The sequence below is a fragment of the Callorhinus ursinus genome, unplaced genomic scaffold (assembly GCF_003265705.2).
Source record: "Callorhinus ursinus isolate GAN/ISIS: 27379988/994484 unplaced genomic scaffold, GSC_fseal_2.0 scaffold71, whole genome shotgun sequence".
NCBI lineage: Eukaryota > Metazoa > Chordata > Mammalia > Carnivora > Otariidae > Callorhinus > Callorhinus ursinus.
The window spans coordinates 3776970-3793302 of NW_027397133.1; the positions used below are offsets into that span (position 1 = coordinate 3776970).

The window sequence follows — 16333 nt, forward strand, 5'->3', positions numbered from 1 at the left end:
CCCATGGCCTCGGTCTCTGGCCACACCGCACTCTCTATCATGAGTCTGTTCACCAAGATGGAGTTCCCCTGGAAAGAGAACTGTCTGAGAAGGAGGCGTCAGGGAGGGGGGGATGGGAGAGGTGGGAGAGAGAGGCTGAAGGCGGAGGAGTTTTGGAAGGAGGACCAACTGGGGTGGGAAATCTGGAGGGAGGACTAGAAGGGGGAAGATAGGAAGGGTAGCAGCAGGAGGACAGGGAAGAGAAAAGCACGAGGAGTTCGAGATGGAAGGAGTATGCCAGGTGGGGGAGATGGATGGATGGAGGAGCATGACTAGAGGGAGAGGGGGTTGAGAGCAAAGTAATCCCATGGCTTGTTTGATCCACTTTTTTGGTCAGTGGTATTACTACTAATCACAACTACTAATAACGACAATGCCATTAGCGCAAGTCTGGTCCATAGTAGAAACCTGATCCACAATATTTAGTATTTTAAATTGATGCAATGACTTCTCTACACACCAAATGTGCTCATTCACTAATTCATTCATTTGTCACGCTGGGTGCTGGGCGATGCTGGGGACATGGTGGTGCCTGAGACAGCCCAGACCCTTCCCTCAGGGGGTTCACCATCCCGTGGAGAGACAGACCTGTCTGGGGACAGTGATGACCCAGAGTGGGTGAGACTGGGATGGGGGAGTCCAGAAGGGTGGGGCAGCTTTGAGCGAGCCTGAGGGTCAGGAAGGTGGGTCTTCTGATCTGACTTCTCAAACTTCATCTTGGCTCTGAGGTTGTAGGCAGAGGGAACATCTCTCCACCTTTGACCCCTGACCTCCAGATTCTCCAGCTCCTCATTGTCACAGCTGAGGACAAGCGATTGGAGCGTGCACTAAACAAGCCTTTTCTAAACACTCAGACTTCCACACCATAAAGACTTCCCTGAACCCTGGGAAAATGGGCTAGTACAGGGAGCTTACTCTCTGAGGCTTCCTGGTGTATGTTAGCTCGCCCGTCTGCTGGTTGGCTCCAGAGCGACAGCTCTTTGATTTAAAGAAGCGCAGAGGGGCGCCTGGGTGGCTCAGTCGGTTAAGTGTCTGCCTTTGGCTCAGGTCATGATCCTGGGATCGAGCCCCACTTCAGGCTCCTTGCTCAGCAGGGAGCCTGCCTCTCCCTCTCCTCCCCGCTCGTGCTCTCTTGTCACTATCTCTGTCTCTCTCAAATAAATCAAATCTTTAAAATAAAGAGGCTCAGATGAGCCTCAGTCAGTGAGGATCTCCAAATGAACAAGAATGCCGTTGAGGCATAATGCGAGCTAATAATATTGGGAAATAATGGAATCTCTTCAACGGCGTCCACAATGCCTCTCCCTCTAAAACTGACCGGCCTAAGATCCAAGGGGGTAGACAACAGAGACACAACTCCATCTCCAGTGATAGAACCAAGCTAAGAAGTGCATGGACCAAATACTCAGGTCCGGTCCTGAATAAACACACTGCTTCTGTCTTGACCACCAGTTTCGTTAACACCCTGAGACCAGAAATTAGAGATATGATCATAAACATAAACTTAGGGGCACCTGGCTGGCTCAATCGCAAGAACGGGTGACTCTTGATCTCCGGGTCGTGAGTTCGAGCCCCACGTTGGGTATAGAGATGACTTAAATGAATAAATAAATAAAAACTTAAAGGAAAAACCCCATAGGGCGCCTGGGTGGCTCAGTTGGTTAAGCGTCTGCCTTCGGGTCATGATCCCAGGGTCCTGGGATCAAGTGCCACATAGGGCTCTTTGCTCAGCGGGCCGTCTGCTTCTCCCTCTGCCCCTCCCCCCACTCATGCGAGCGCGCGCGCTCTCGCTCTCTCTCGAAAAAAAATAAAATCGTAAAAAAAAAATGCATGATGTCAGATGGGAAAATACTGATTGCAGAATTCCATGAGATAGTGCAACATCATGAGGATGCCATGGCAAATCAAATCAAAGCCACATAATGTCACTTAAGGCCCCACAACTTAAACAATTAGAGAAGAAAAAGCCCATCCTATCACGGCTATCGGATACCACCAATCCTGATCTTGACAGAGGCACAAACTTGTAGGGGGTAAAATTTCGTTTTTCCAAGGATTCCCTCCTGGCAGGCTTTCTCTGTGCCTATAAATACCCCCTCAAGCCACAGGTGAAATGACTATCCCCATTAGTGGGTATCCTACCCCATTTTAGACACAGGGGCCACACCCTCCCCATAAATATCTCCCAGCCCCCCCCCCCCGGTCAGTACACAGCAATGATTAAGATGAATCCCACAGTTTGCCACGTGTTTACGCTTGTCTAAGTCACTCTGTGACTCATTAGGCCCCCTTACTACCCAGCACGGTTTATACCCAAACTACTCCAAGAAACCTTTCAGGAAGGGATATTCTTTCCATCTGGAACGTCAAGATTTCATGTTCACAAGAGAGCCCATGTCTCGAAGTCCCGGACTACTCCTATCCATCTCAGCCCGCTACCCCTCCTACTCCCCTGCCCACCCCCCAAAAAACCCCATCAAACTCTCCCTCAGGCCCACATATTCAAGACACGCTGCCCCGCATTCTGATTCTCTTTGGGCCTCAGCAACATAGGGTGCATCTTGGAGGCTGAACCTCTCTCCAAGTGGAAGTAGAACCGTCATGCCCTTCCTGAAACTGACTTCACATGCCTCCGCTTGTCACTCGGGGTCTCCCATTCCCACTCCCAGACCCTGCAGCACTCCCACCTTGTCCGTCTAGAACCCCAGTGTTACCATGGGGATATGGCTAGTCCAAGACCCGTAGGCCATAATAAAATAGTCAAACTTAGGTTCCCGTGAGTTCCCACTCCAAACACTGTCCTGGCCTCTCTCTACCTTCCAGCACCCTCCACTTTACTGAATTAACACCTCCTCTACACATTCTTTCATATCCCTCTACGTCTGATTCACAATCTTTTTGTTTTCACCTGGGAAAGTCAACAATACACGGGGACAGGTGTGCCTCAAGAGTTCACCGAAGCCCCTCCTTACTTTTCTGGGACTCTGAATGCTAATTTGTGGGATGTGGTTTTCCCTCGCAATACCCTTCAAATCCAAAATGTGGCTGACCCCTCACCCAGCTCACTCTCTGACACTCAATACTTACCCCAAGCCCTTGCTTACAGGGACACAAGCTATCTAGGGAAGGATTACAGCCCCGTAAGGCACACTATCTAGGACATGACTTTGCACCCGAAGGCTAACTTTATCCACAGAATGAATTTATCCCATCGTTAATTTCACCTTTTACCCAAGACTAAAACGCAACTCCAGTGGTTTCTGGGCCTGTTATGGGTTGAATTGTGTCCACACCCCCCCAAAAAAAAGGTATGTTGAATCCTCTCCCCCAGTACCTCAGAATGTGACCCGATTTGGAAATAGGATGGTTGCAGATGGATTGAGCACCATCCCCTCAAAGACCCCTCCCAACTCACCGCTTGATTGTCACAGCAAAACTCTCCCTATCCCTAGCATCTATGAGTCACGATTTATGTGCTCCTTCCACAACTTCCCTAACGGCCCCTTCAGGGGACTCAGTCTCCGGAAACTTTTATGTGGTAAATGACACAGTGACAACCCTAATGGCAGGAACCACCTCCTCACTGAACTCACCCAGATTTTCCAGCTATCAAAATATTGCTGATCCCGAGTCAACTGGTGCCGCTCACAATTTCTCTTGGTATCAGTGGCATCACCCGTCTTGTGACTCATTTCATGGTCCCAGTTCTGTCCCTGCATCTTCTCCTTGGTTTTCCACCTTTTTTCTTAAAAATATTTTCTTTATTTATTTGAGAGAGAGAGAGCGTGTGCGCAGCAGAGAGGGAGAGAGAGGGAGAAGCAGACTCCCCACTGAGCGGGGAGCCCAATGTGGGGCTCGATCCCAGGACCCCCAGGATCATGACCCGAGCCGAAGGCAGACGCTTAACCAACTGAGCCACCCAGGTGCCCCTGGTCTTTCACCTTTAATCAACATTTAAAAAAACAACAACAACAACAACAAACCTCACAACATTTATTTTCTGACCCCTCAAATAAATAAGACAATTATTTCCATGAGTCTTGGGATTGCCCCCAGTGATGTGTATTTTATGCGTAAAGATTTTGCAGACTGATATCTACCTACCAGAAACTGGACTGGCTTCTGTTATCTTGCCAATCCTGTCAGTCCTTCTCAGGGTTTTGAGTCCTCTTCATTCTATCAATGTCTAAACTTCACTCTTTCTTCTCCCAAAGCCCCACCCAATTCCCCACAAACATAAGAGATCTGCCACATCCTGTGAAGGCTGAAAGTCACCACGCAGACACACGATCCAGTATGACCATGACCCCTGCTTTCATTAGCATCCAAAGGAGGCTTGGAACAAGAAGCCAAATGCTTAGCAGTAAGCTCCAAGGATTTCATACGGCCTCCAACCGGGTTTGGGCAACTTCAGTACCAGGTTAGGGACTTCCAAGGGAAGGACTTGTGTGCTCTCGTTGGAAGCTACTGCTGCACATTCATTTCTGGGGACTCCTCAGACCTGATCATCATCGGCAAGAACATCAAGAGGCCACCGAGGAAATCTGCAGAATTGTGACCGCTGATCTGACTCCATCAACTAAGGATCTCTCTGTACCTCCTTCTGCGAACCCTTGCAACTGGCTGCCCTCGGGCCTCCAATCTTGGTGTTACTCCCTTATTCAACCATTAATAATTCTCTTTTTATTGCTCTTCCTAGGAATACCCATCTGTGAATGCCCAGTGACCAAAACCTAAAACCATTCCAGATCCAACATTTTATGCAAGAAATGGTTCAACGGGCTTTGCACAAACAGCAGAGATGAAAGCCCAACCCTGACGTCACCCCAGACACTAACTACTAAGAAAATCTCGTTTGAGAGCAAGCTCCCCAGAACCACCTATCATGAATCCCGATCATCTCCCCACTGTTGGCAAATTAAGACTGTTTAAGGAAAGTCTAGGTCTGTCTTAAACAAGAGGGGGAGTGAATATACTTCGTCGATACTAAAGTCCAGGCTCATTTTTCTCCTTGGGATTATTTTGTACTTATTTATCAGACCCTTCTGTGGCTCTTTATAAATGGAAGGCACTGGACAGATATCTCATTCAGTCCTTAGAATGCCTGGATAAGGTAGGCAGTATTATGACCCCCATCATACAGATAAGGACACTGAGGCACAGAGGTTAAGCAAGTTTCCCAAGGTCACACAGTTAGAAAGTGGCAGGGGCTGGGGCTCCGCCCCCCCACCCCCGCCCCGCCCCGCCCCTGGCATTCGGGTTCCAGAGTCTTGGTTCTCAATGGTTATCACCGCCTCTCCGGCTTACGACCGGATGTCTTCTGGTGCCATAAAAGAGGGGGTCATAAAAGAGGGAAGTTCTCACATGATCTTCTGGGCCCCAGCTTTTAGGGAATTCAAGGTCTGTCTGAGAAATGGGTACGAATCTTGGAGCTAGATCTCCAAGGTTGTAGGGACACACACTCGGCGTAGTGACATAGGCTGGCCGCCTGAGGGGGCGCCAGCCCGGCTCGCGGAGCCTGGGGAGCCAGAAGGGAACCTTGGAAACCAAAGTCAGGCTCAGACTCTTAGGACCACAGAACGTTGAGAACAGAGCATCTTAGAATGCTGAGAACAAAGCCTCTTAGAACGTCGAACAAAGGCTCCTGGAATCGTAGAATGGTGAACGCAATGCCCCACACGATCTGGGAGACAAAAGACGCTTAGATTCTGTTCTGGTCGAATCACAGAATCTTCCACTTACAATTCCAGAATTTGGGATACAACCAATCTGACTCTTAGAAGCAAGTCTGGCTACATAATTTGTGAAGCCTGGGGCAAAATGAAAATGCGAGACGCCTTGTTCAAAAATAAAGAATTTCAAGACAGTAACAGCCAATAATAAACCAAGCGCAGGGCCCCCCTAAGCTGGTCACACGCCCGTGAAGCCGGTCCCGCTTCAAAGCATTATTTTATGGAAGGATGTCGGTCTTAGCGGGCCTCTAGTTTTACAGCTGAGTGTCTGGGAAGGCTTCGTGGAAGAGGAGGCAAAATCAAGGCTCGACTCGATAACCCTTTCCGCCCGCTGCACAGCCTCAAGCCGCTCCGGGTTGCTAGGGGTGGAGGGAGAGGAACGGTTGCCAAACCGTCACGTGGACCCATTCTCTATTTATAGATCACCCCTTCCCCTTTCGCGGGACAGTCCAATGGTAGCCAGAGCTCGCCCGCAAGTGGGCGGAACCAGCTGCGGGACCGGGGAGGCACGGACCAATGACATTGGAGCAAGGGCGGACTTGTTTCATTGTGACGCGAGAGGGGGCGTGACTAGGGCCCAAAGGGAGGCAAGCGGTGGGGCGTGGCGAGGCCGCCCAGAAGCAAAGAGAGTAGGAAGCTGCGAGCATGCGTCGCGTTGGGGGGGCGCGGGTGCACCGCCGGGCATCTTCCTAAGGGAGGGTACCAGCCAATAGGCGACGGTTGCTCTGTCGCCGGGGGCGTGGCCATGCAGATAAGGCGCGGGTGGGCGGCCCAATGGGCGGGCGCCTATGCAGATGAGACGGTGACAGCCGGGCCAGCGGGCGGGCGGGCGGGCGGGCGGGCAGGCAGGCGGGCTGTTGGGGCGGGGAGGTGGGACCGGGAGAGGGGTGGCCGTGGGGCCCGGCCGGGCTGGGGTGGGGGGCCGCAGCCATGATCCGGGCCTTCTCGTTCCCGGTGAGCCCCGAGCGGGGCCGGCTGCGGGGCTGGCTGGAGGGCAGCCTGGCCGGGCTCTGCGAGTTGCACTGGCTCCGGGAGAGACAGGAGTACCGCGTGCAGCAGGCGCTGCGGCTGGCCCAGCCCGGAATGGGGGGCGCCGAGGCCGAGGACGAGGAGGACGCCGATGAAGACGAAGATGCGGCGGCGGCGCGCCGGGCCGCAGCGGCCCTGGAGGAGCAGCTGGTGAGGGGCCGCCTGTCCGTCCATCCCTCCGCCCCCGTCTGTGTCTGTCTGTCTGTCTCGGTTGGATGCTCAGACACCCGTTCCGGTGGGGGAGGGGGAAAAGACAGGGGGTGGGGCTGGAGACCCAGGAGTATGGGCGGCGGGCGGGATCTGGCCTGCTCACCCCCAAACTGGGGAAGGGGGACCGCATCGCTTCCGCTGGAGCCTCGTGAAATGCACAGGCCCCTTCCCCAAAGAAAATTCTTCTGGGCGCTAAGTATGTGTCAAGCCTGGGCCGAGTATTTGGCATGCGTTGTCTTCTTGCAGCTTGCGGGGAGAAGGGGGTGATAGTCCCCATTTTACAGAGCAAGAAGCTGAGGCTCAGAGATGGCAAGTGACTCACCCAAGGTCACACAGCCGGGATCCAACCATGCCCCCCCTCCCCGGCCCCGCCACCAGGGCTCCATCTTCCCTAAGTCCCGGTGTGCTTGGAGATCTCTGGAGGGGGCGGGGTGGGGGGAGGGGATCCTCCGGCCTCCTGAGGGAGGGATCACTGCTGAGAGGAAGCTTGCAGTCCTTGAGGACCCCGCGGTGATCTTTACTCTGCCGTGGCACTTTCCCTCCTTTCCTAGCTGGTCCCAGCCTTGGTGGACCCCAGAAGAGGCAGGTCGAGGCAGCATGTGGGTCTGGCTTCTGAACTCCCTGAGTGCTCTGATGGTAGAAAATGAGGCAGAGGTCTCCAGAATGACTTCAAGAGCACCACCCCTCTATCCTACTCTGTCATTCTTTGACTCTCCTCTTCCTGGATTTCTCTCACTCTATCTCCCTATTGCCACATCTCTGACTTTCGGCGTCTGTTTCTGTCTTTCTTAATCCTCCGTCTCTCTGTGTCTCTCTATCTCCGTCTCCCTGGCCTTCTCTTGCCTTTCTGCACCTCTCTTCCCGCCCCACGTCCCTGTCCCTACCTCTCTTTTCCCCTCCCCCCAGCCTGCCAGGCCCCAGACCCTGGCTTCCCTTGCAGATCCCATCCCCAAGCCTGTGTGTGGTCAGAGCTTCCCGTTTGGGGAAACCTGAGCCATGGCGGCGGGGGAGGGGCTCTCCCTGCTGCTGACCTCCACTGCCCCCTCCCCAGATGGGGAATGGGGAGGGGGACTGACGCCAGACTCCGGGGCTGCACGCACAGCCCCTCCCCCGACCGGGAGTGGGACCCTGCACATTCTTCTCTGGAAACAGAAACAGCTGTGGGAGGCCCCACCCCCTCCCAAAGTTAGAGACGCGTTGTGGGGGCCTTCACCAGCTCCCCCCCGCTACCCCAAGCTGGCTGGGCTGGGGAAGGCACCTCCCACCCCACGTACGAGGAGAGGGAGCGAGCATGGGGATGGGCGAGCTGTGTCCTTCCTTCCTGTCCCTCAGTCCCTCTGTCTGCCTCAGTCTCCCCTCTCTGCCCTTCAGCTTCCCGATCCCTGCTGCTGAGTCTCCCCCCCTTCTCTGCCCCTCTGTCTACCCTGCCCCCCAGGGGGGGGTGGTGGGGAGGCCCCCCCCCCCCCCCCCCCCGCCCCACACTCTCCAGGCAAAGCTCCGTCCCAGCGTCAGGGAGGAGGCGGTGGCAGGCAGCGGCGCGGAGGGGAGGAACAGAGAAGCGCTAAATATAAACTCCTCTGCGGTTGGGGGTTCCTGGGTCCTTCTGAAGAGGGTGTGGGTCCCTCCTCTGATCCCTGAGCCTCTGTCTTATGATGCTAACCCCTCCCGCCCCGCACCCGCCTACCAAGGAATACACTCCCTTTGAAGCCGGACTTGATTCGTTCCTAATAGGAGTAGTGGGGACGCGGGTAAAGAACCAGGGACATCTCAGAGAAAGGAGGTGAGAATCCTGGATGGGGGTAGGAGTTCTGTTTTCTCCCACCAAGAAAAAGGGTCCCCTTCCAGCAAGAAGGACTTAAGTTAGACTTGAGGAAGGACTTCCAAATAGCGAGAGAGGGAATTGGATACAGACTAGGGGCCTGTGAGCAGCGGGGAACAGAGGTCTGGAAAAGTTTGGACCAAGGGGTCTCCAGGGGTCTTAATCACACGCGTGTTAAACCTGCCTGAACTGGATGGCCACAGACCTGCCGGCAGAAGGGCTTGCAAAAAAAAGGGGGGGGTGAGGGGCATTGTGGGTACACACGGAGCAGGATTCAGACCAAGGTCCTTCTGGTCTTTTTTTTTTTTTAATAGAGATTTTATTTATTTATTTATTTATTTATTTATTTATTTATTTATTTATTTATTAATTATTTGACAGCGAGAGAGGGAACACAAGCAGGGGGAGTGGGAGAGGGAGAAGCAGGCTTCCCGCGGAGCAAGGAGCCCGCTGTGGGACCCGATGCGGGACTTGATCCCAGGACCCAATATGGGATCACAACCTAAGTTGAAGGCAGATGCTTAATGACTGAGCCACCCAGGCGCCCATGCCTTTGCCCCTGGAAGGGAGGGGGTCAAACTTACAAACAATGGGAGTGTGTAGACCTGGGGTGGTGTTGGAGGGCCCAGGCATGGGGGAAGAGGAGCCCTCTCCTCTGTCCCCCTAAGTCCCCCTCTTCCCTACAGAGCAAAAACTGAAATTAGGCCTGCAGAACTGACCCCCCCAATCCATCCTTTTATATGTATTTTTAATTACACAAGTAAAACATGACTTTATATTTTCCTTGTTAAGAAATTCATAGCTTTCGTGTAATAATAAAAGCTAGCAATTATTAAGAGCTTAAAGGGAACTGCCGTTTTAAATCATATAATACTCACAACACCCTGTAAGGGAGGGAGTTGAATGATGCCATGTTACAGAGGAGGAAACCAGGGCCCAGGGAGGGGGAGTAACCTGCTAAAGATCACATAAGGTCTCCTCTGAGATCACCACCACTGTCACCTTGGTGTGAGTCCCTCCAGACCTCTTACCAATGCATCTACTTGTAGGACGAGCTTACATGCCAAGAAACGTAGAGTTTTGCTTTGCTTCTTGCAAATTCCCGTCTCTTGGTTGAGGTCCCAGAGATAATGCCAGTGGTTCTCAAAGTGTGGCCGCTGGACTAAGCAGCATCACCCCGGAACTTGTAAGCTATGCAGATTCTTGGGCTCCAGACTGGAATCAGAAGCTCTGGAGGTGGGACCCAGACCCTTCAGGTAAATCTGACTCCGGCTCATACTCTGCACTTTTCTTTTTCTGCTCAATGCTGTATCTTAGTGATGATTCTTTTTTTTTTTTTTTTTTTAGATTTTATTCATTTGAGAGAGCGAGCGAGCAAGAGAGAGCAGGGTGAGGGGTAGAGGGAGAAGCAGACTCCCCGCTTGAGCAGGGAGCCCGATGCGGGGCTCGATCCCGGAACAAGTGATTGTGATCTGAGCCAAAGGCAGACGCTTAACCCACTGAGCCACCCAGGCGCCTCCTCTTAGTGATGATTCTGTGTAGAAATGGCCTCCTTCCATTTTGACAGCTGTATAGTATTCTGCTACAGACATTCATTTTCATCAGACATTTCCTGAGCACCTGCTTTGTGCCAGGCACTGTGCTATGCACTGGGGGGTGAGATGGAGAAGGAAGCTGAAGTGAACAAAGCAGACAAAAAAAATCTCTGCCTTCCAGGGATGACATTTAGTGAGACAGACCCAAGGACAACCTGATGCATCGTTTTGAGCCAGGAGGTCATTACTGCTATGTTGCAGGGAAGGGAAAAAAAGCAGGTCAGCGGGTGCAAAATGACAGGGGAGCTATTTTGGAAAGACGGGTCCGGAGGAGGGATCATGTAAGCAAAGATCTGAATGAAGCCAGGGAGGGAACCAGGAAGAAATGCGGGGGGAACATGTCCTTACTGAGATAGGAGCACCACACAGCAGGGCACGTCCAGGGAGCGTGGCTAGAGCAGAGTGAGCAAGGGGGCGATTAGTGGGGGACATGACATGGGGTACATGGCTGGTCTGCAACATTTTTTTTAGCCACCCCTGATGCTGCACAGTTCAGCTGCTTTCCTGGGTTCTGCTCCAAGATGACGCCACCCTGAGCATTTCTGCACACCCAGGGCAGGAGCCCAACATGGAATGATTTGTTGACTTTCCTCCCATAAACAAGCCCAGATGGGGGCTTCTGTTCTGGGCGGGGGGAGGGGTGAGGACGGGGGGGCCCAGGAGAGCAGCCACAGGAGTAGGAAGCTGGGGGAGGGGAGGCGACTGCGGGGGAGCCGGCCAGTCTTTCTGCCCTAAATAGGCAGGGCTGGGCGCCTGGCCTCCCGGCTCCTCCCCCCTCCTTCCCTCCCTCCCGCCGTCCAGACAAGCTGCTTTTGTCTGAGGGTCAACCGTCAGCCCTCGGCGGCTGCCACCTCTAGCCTCACCCAGACCCAAGTGAGACTCTTCCTGGATCTGGCCCTGTTTTTCCTAAATGGGGTTAGGTCCTAGTGTCTCGGAGGCCCCATCTGTGTTGTGTTAGCCCCTAGCCCCGTCCCTGGTCTCTGCCGCTCCCCTAAAAGGGTTTTCACCTTCATCTATTCGCACCTGATAAGAAATGGTCATTTTCTGCAGCAAGAAGGATCCAGGATAGACTCAAGGGAACTTTCTCATGGGGATGAGGCGCAGCAGGCAGACACTGGAGGCTTCTGGGTGGGAAGGAAGCAAGGGCAGGAGGAAGATGTGGTTCCCTGGGGCAAGGGAACATGCTGGGGCTCACTACTGTAGTACCACTACAGGCTAGACTCACAGAAGGACTTTCCAGTAGGCATTGGGGGGGGTTCTTCCTGAGGGAAGGAGCAAAGGCTTATATGAGTCGCGGTCAGCCTGTTTTATCCATATGAGGGAAAGAATCGGTCTGCAGCAGGAAGGACTTAAGGAAGACTTGCAAAAGGGGTTTCTGCTGACGATAAGGGGCAGTGGGGGAAGATGGGAGCATCTGAGAAGAGAAGGTCAAGGACTGGGAGGAGGCCGACCAATGGATAAGGGATCTGCTAAGTCCTGGATACCAACATTTAGCAGCGAACTGCCCTTACAGCGAGACCATCTGAACTGAGACTCCAAGGGCGACGTTCTAATAGGGGTTAAGGGGCTATGAGCACAAGTGGAGGGAACACTTGACAGAGAGGGGGCAAGGGATGGGTTCTTCTGAAGCTTATCCCACCTAAGAAAGGATGATGTAGCTGCAGCACGAAGGACTCGAGTTAGACAATCAGCAGGACTTCTAATGGGATGAAGGGACAGAGATCTTGAGGGGGATCCTGGGACTTGGGTACTGCTTTTATACTTTTGAAATCAGAGCCTCATTGTCAAAGTGAAACTCTGCCCATCGGCGGAGGGGCGGGGGGAACGCGGGGGGTGGGGAGATGTGGGGGGACCAGGCAGAAGAGGATTGAGGACATTCTGACCATCCTGCTCTTCTCATGCCCTCAGGAGGCCTTGCCTGGGCTCATCTGGGACTTGGGCCAGCAACTGGGAGACCTGAGCCTGGAGTCTGGGGGCCTGGAACAGGAGAGCGGGCGCAGCTCAGGTGAGTATGCTTGGAGGGAGCAGGGTCTGCTTGGGACACCCCTATCTTTCCTACTGCCCCCTACCTCGCAGGTTTCCCTGTCTCTGCCTCTTGGTCTCTTCCTTTCCCCACCCCTGGTTTCCCCATCCAGGCCCCTGATTGTCTCTCCTCCTCTCCCTGGAATCCAGGCTTCTATGAAGACCCCAGCTCCACAGGAGGTCCAGACTCACCACTCTCTACCTTCTGTGGGGACAGTGGCTTCTCTGGATCTGGCTCCTATGGACGCCTGGGTCCCTCTGAACCCCGGGGCATCTATGCCAGCGAGAGGCCCAAGTCCCTAGGTAAGGTGGGTGGGGTTGGGACCCTGAGAACCAGGGAATGGGCAGTAAGAGAATGGTTTTGAGCACAAGCTTCTGAGTCAGACTGATCTGGATTCAAACTCTAGCTGTGACCCTCCCTCCTCATGTGATTTTGAGCCTGTTGCTTCTTTCTGGGCCTCTGTTTCTCCATCCGTTAAAATGGGATTAATAACAGCACCTACCTCATGGGGAAGTTTCGCATATTCAGTGAGCCTCAGCCCTAACTGCCACTGGACTTGGTACTTGGTAGCCACTCGTGAACAGCAACTGCTGTTGTTCATGTATACAAGTAAGTCTCTGAGCCCCTACTATGTGCCAGCTTAGCTCTGTTTCAGTGGTGAGGGATACGACAGTGAAAAAACAAAAAAAAATCCCTGTCCTCATAAAGCTGACTTTCCAGTGGGAGAAACAGATAACATACGAGATAAATAAGATATAGACATATAGGATGAGAAGAAAGGGAAGGGGGCTAGGGAGGGCATTCCCCTTTTGGGGAGGAAGTTGCAATTTTAGGAGACATGGCCAGGGAGGGTGTCACTGAGACTCTCACATTTGAGTGGCGCCCTAAAGTAAGTGAGGGAGTGGGCCAAGCAGATATCTTCAGGGAAGTGTGTTCTAGGTAGCACGAAGAGCAAGTGCAAAGGCCCTGAGGCTGGAGCGTGACTGGCGTGTGCTTCCAGGAGGTCAGTGGAGCTGGAGACCTAGAATTATAGAAGAGAGGGGTTAGAGATGGAGTTCAGAGAGGCAGGACAGTGAAGATTCAGGGTCTTGTGAAGATTTTGTTAGGAACCTGGTGTGAGGGGAAGGGTTTTTGATGACAGCGGAAGAGGGCGGGGTAGGCAACTTGCCCCACCTAGCTCACTGAGCAAGGGCTTCGAGGGTCTCTCCACGCTCTTCCTTTTTTTTTTTTTTTTTTTTTTTTTGCCTCCCTCCATAGGAGACGCCAGTCCCAGCGCTCCAGAGGCGGTGAGCGCTCGGGCAGCCGTGCCGCGATCCTACTCGGCGCCCTACCCGACGGCAGCGGGCTCTGCGGGCCCGGAGGCCTGCTCCTCCGCCGAGCGGCGGGCCCGCGGCGGGCCCTTCCTGACGCCCAGCCCCCTGCACGCCGTGGCGCTGCGCAGCCCGCGGCCCTGCGGCCGGCCTCCCGCAGACTCGCCAGACGCCTCGGGTGCGGGGCGGCCCCTGGACGGCTACATCTCGGCGCTCCTGCGCAGGCGCCGCCGCCGGGGGGCGGGCCAGCCCCGGACAAGTCCCGGGGGCGCGGACGGGGGCCCGCGGCGCCAGAACAGCGTGCGCCAGAGGCCGCCCGACGTGTCCCCGCCCCCCGGAGGCGCGCGGCCCGCGCCCGAGCCCCCGGTGGAGCGCGCGGGGGGCCGTCCCGCCAGCCCGGCAGCCTTAGGCCGCGCCTGGGCCTCGCCGTGGGAGTCGGAGACGGCGCCCGAGCCCGCCGCGCCGCCCGCCGCTCCCTCGCCCCCCGACAGCCCGGCCGAGGGTCGCCTGGTGAAGGCACAGTACATCCCGGGCGCGCAGGCCGCCACCCGCGGCCTTCCCGGCCGCGCGGCGCGCCGCAAAGCGCCACCACTGACCCGCGGCCGCAGCGTGGAGCAGTCCCCACCCCGGGAGCGTCCCCGGGCCGCCGGCCGCCGCGGACGCATGACCGAGGCCTCGGGCCGCCGGGGCTCGCCCAGGGCTCGCAAGGCCGCGCGCTCCCAGTCCGAGACCAGTCTGTTGGGCCGCGCGGCCGCGGTTCCCCCGGGGCCCCCCAAGTACCCCACGGCTGAACGGGAAGAGCCTCGGCCGCCGAGGCCCCGCCGCGGCCCCGCGCCCACGCTCGCGGCGCAGACCGCGGGGTCCTGCCGCCGCTGGCGCTCCACGGCTGAGATCGACGCTGCGGACGGGCGCCGCGGCCGCCCCCGAGCCCCGGCGGCCCGCGGCCCAGGGCCCGGCCCCTCGCCGTCCGCTCCTCAGCGCCGTCTTCTCTACGGCTGCGCGGGCAGCGACTCGGAGTGCTCGGCTGGGCGCCTGGGGCCCCTTGGACGCCGGGGGCCCACAGGCGGCGTTGGCGGCGGCTATGGGGAGAGTGAGTCGAGCGCCAGCGAGGGGGAGTCGCCGGCCTTCAGCTCCGCATCCAGCGACTCAGACGGCAGCGGTGGCCTGGTGTGGCCGCAGCAGCTGGTGGCGGCCACCGCAGCCTCTGGGGCAGCGGGTGGTGCAGGTGGAGGGGCGCCCGCGGGCCCCGCCAAAGTCTTTGTGAAGATCAAGGCTTCCCACGCACTCAAGAAAAAGATACTGCGTTTCCGTTCGGGTTCTCTCAAGGTCATGACTACCGTGTGAGTTTGGGAGTTTGCTCGGGCTCCCCCTTCATGGCCTCTGCACCACCACACTCCCAATCACCGACCCTTCCATACCTCCCTTCCAAAGACCACCATTTTCTCTGCTTCCAAAGACCCTTCCTCACTGCCCTCATCCACTGCAAGTCTTGGTTGAAAAGGCTCCCCCTCCACCATAGGGAGGAATGGGGGAGGAGCCCTGTTTGACCCAGTTCAGCTGCTGGCTCTGCAGCCTTTGGGCAAGAAAGTTCCCTTTGTCTGGGCCTCACTTTCCTCATCTGTACTATGGGTGTACTATGGTATGCAGAAGGGGTAATTCAGTTTGAATTTCCCCATTTTAGTTTAGACACTTAGTCCGTTTGTTCCCGTTCACTTCTGTCACTGAACCCTCTTACTCCTCCTTTCCTTGCCCAGATACAGTGTCCCTCCCCACCCCCCATTCACAAAGTGCCCCCGTCCATGTCCCTGGATTCTTAGGATATCCCCTTGGCACCATGGTCAGAGATTCTGTGTCTGACCCAGGTGGTGCCTGCAGAGTGCCCTGGGAAAGGAAGGAGCACTGACTTTGGGGTTTTGAGGGTCAAGTAGGAGGTGGTAACACCTGGAAAGAAACACTCTTTCACCTCTATCCCTGGACAATTATGGCGGATTAGGAGGTAGAAGAGGGGAAGGAAGATGGCTTCTATCTCGTGCCCCCCTTTCTCCCCAGCTGAGGGAGTTCAGGGAGCCCAGGAAGACCCTCAACTGTTCCAATCCAGTATTTTTTTCTTTTTTAAAATTACTGTATTTATTATGACGATGGTGACTCCCCAGTGCACAGGGGGGCCAGACTCTGTGTTTCTCTAACCTCTTTGTAAATAAATGCACAATGTTACATATGTGGTGGACTCTTCCTCTGTGGTAAAATGGGAGAAATGGTTTTCTTTTGGACTAACATTTAGTGAGCGACAACCGTGTGCTTTGAATACAGTAATGTCCAGAACCAGATGGCAGATCTCAGGGTGGGTCTCAACCTAATTTTCCTCTCATCGGCTACTTTACTACAACGAATCTGACCTTTGATTGAGTTGTGTTTGGGCATAAACATGGTTTCATAAAAATATAGGTAAAGGGACAACCCCAAATCCCTGCTCTCAGAAGTTATCATAATCAGTTTGATGTGTATCCTTGCATGTTTTCCTTTATGCATTTGCAGACATATATGAATCTAAGTGACTATACAAATACATAACTATT

At 54.9% G+C, this 16333-nt stretch overlaps 1 protein-coding gene across 1 annotated transcript; it reads left to right on the top strand.

Annotated features, from left to right (window-relative positions):
• The first annotated feature begins 6633 nt into the window (after positions 1–6633).
• Positions 6634–16104, top strand: DACT3 (dishevelled binding antagonist of beta catenin 3). The gene is made up of 4 exons (XM_025849738.2): positions 6634–6950; positions 12333–12429; positions 12597–12749; positions 13705–16104. Exons 1-4 carry the CDS (start codon positions 6702–6704, stop codon positions 15099–15101), a joined length of 1896 nt encoding a protein of 631 aa, XP_025705523.2. The 5' UTR covers positions 6634–6701; the 3' UTR covers positions 15102–16104.
• The last annotated feature ends 229 nt before the right edge of the window (positions 16105–16333 follow it).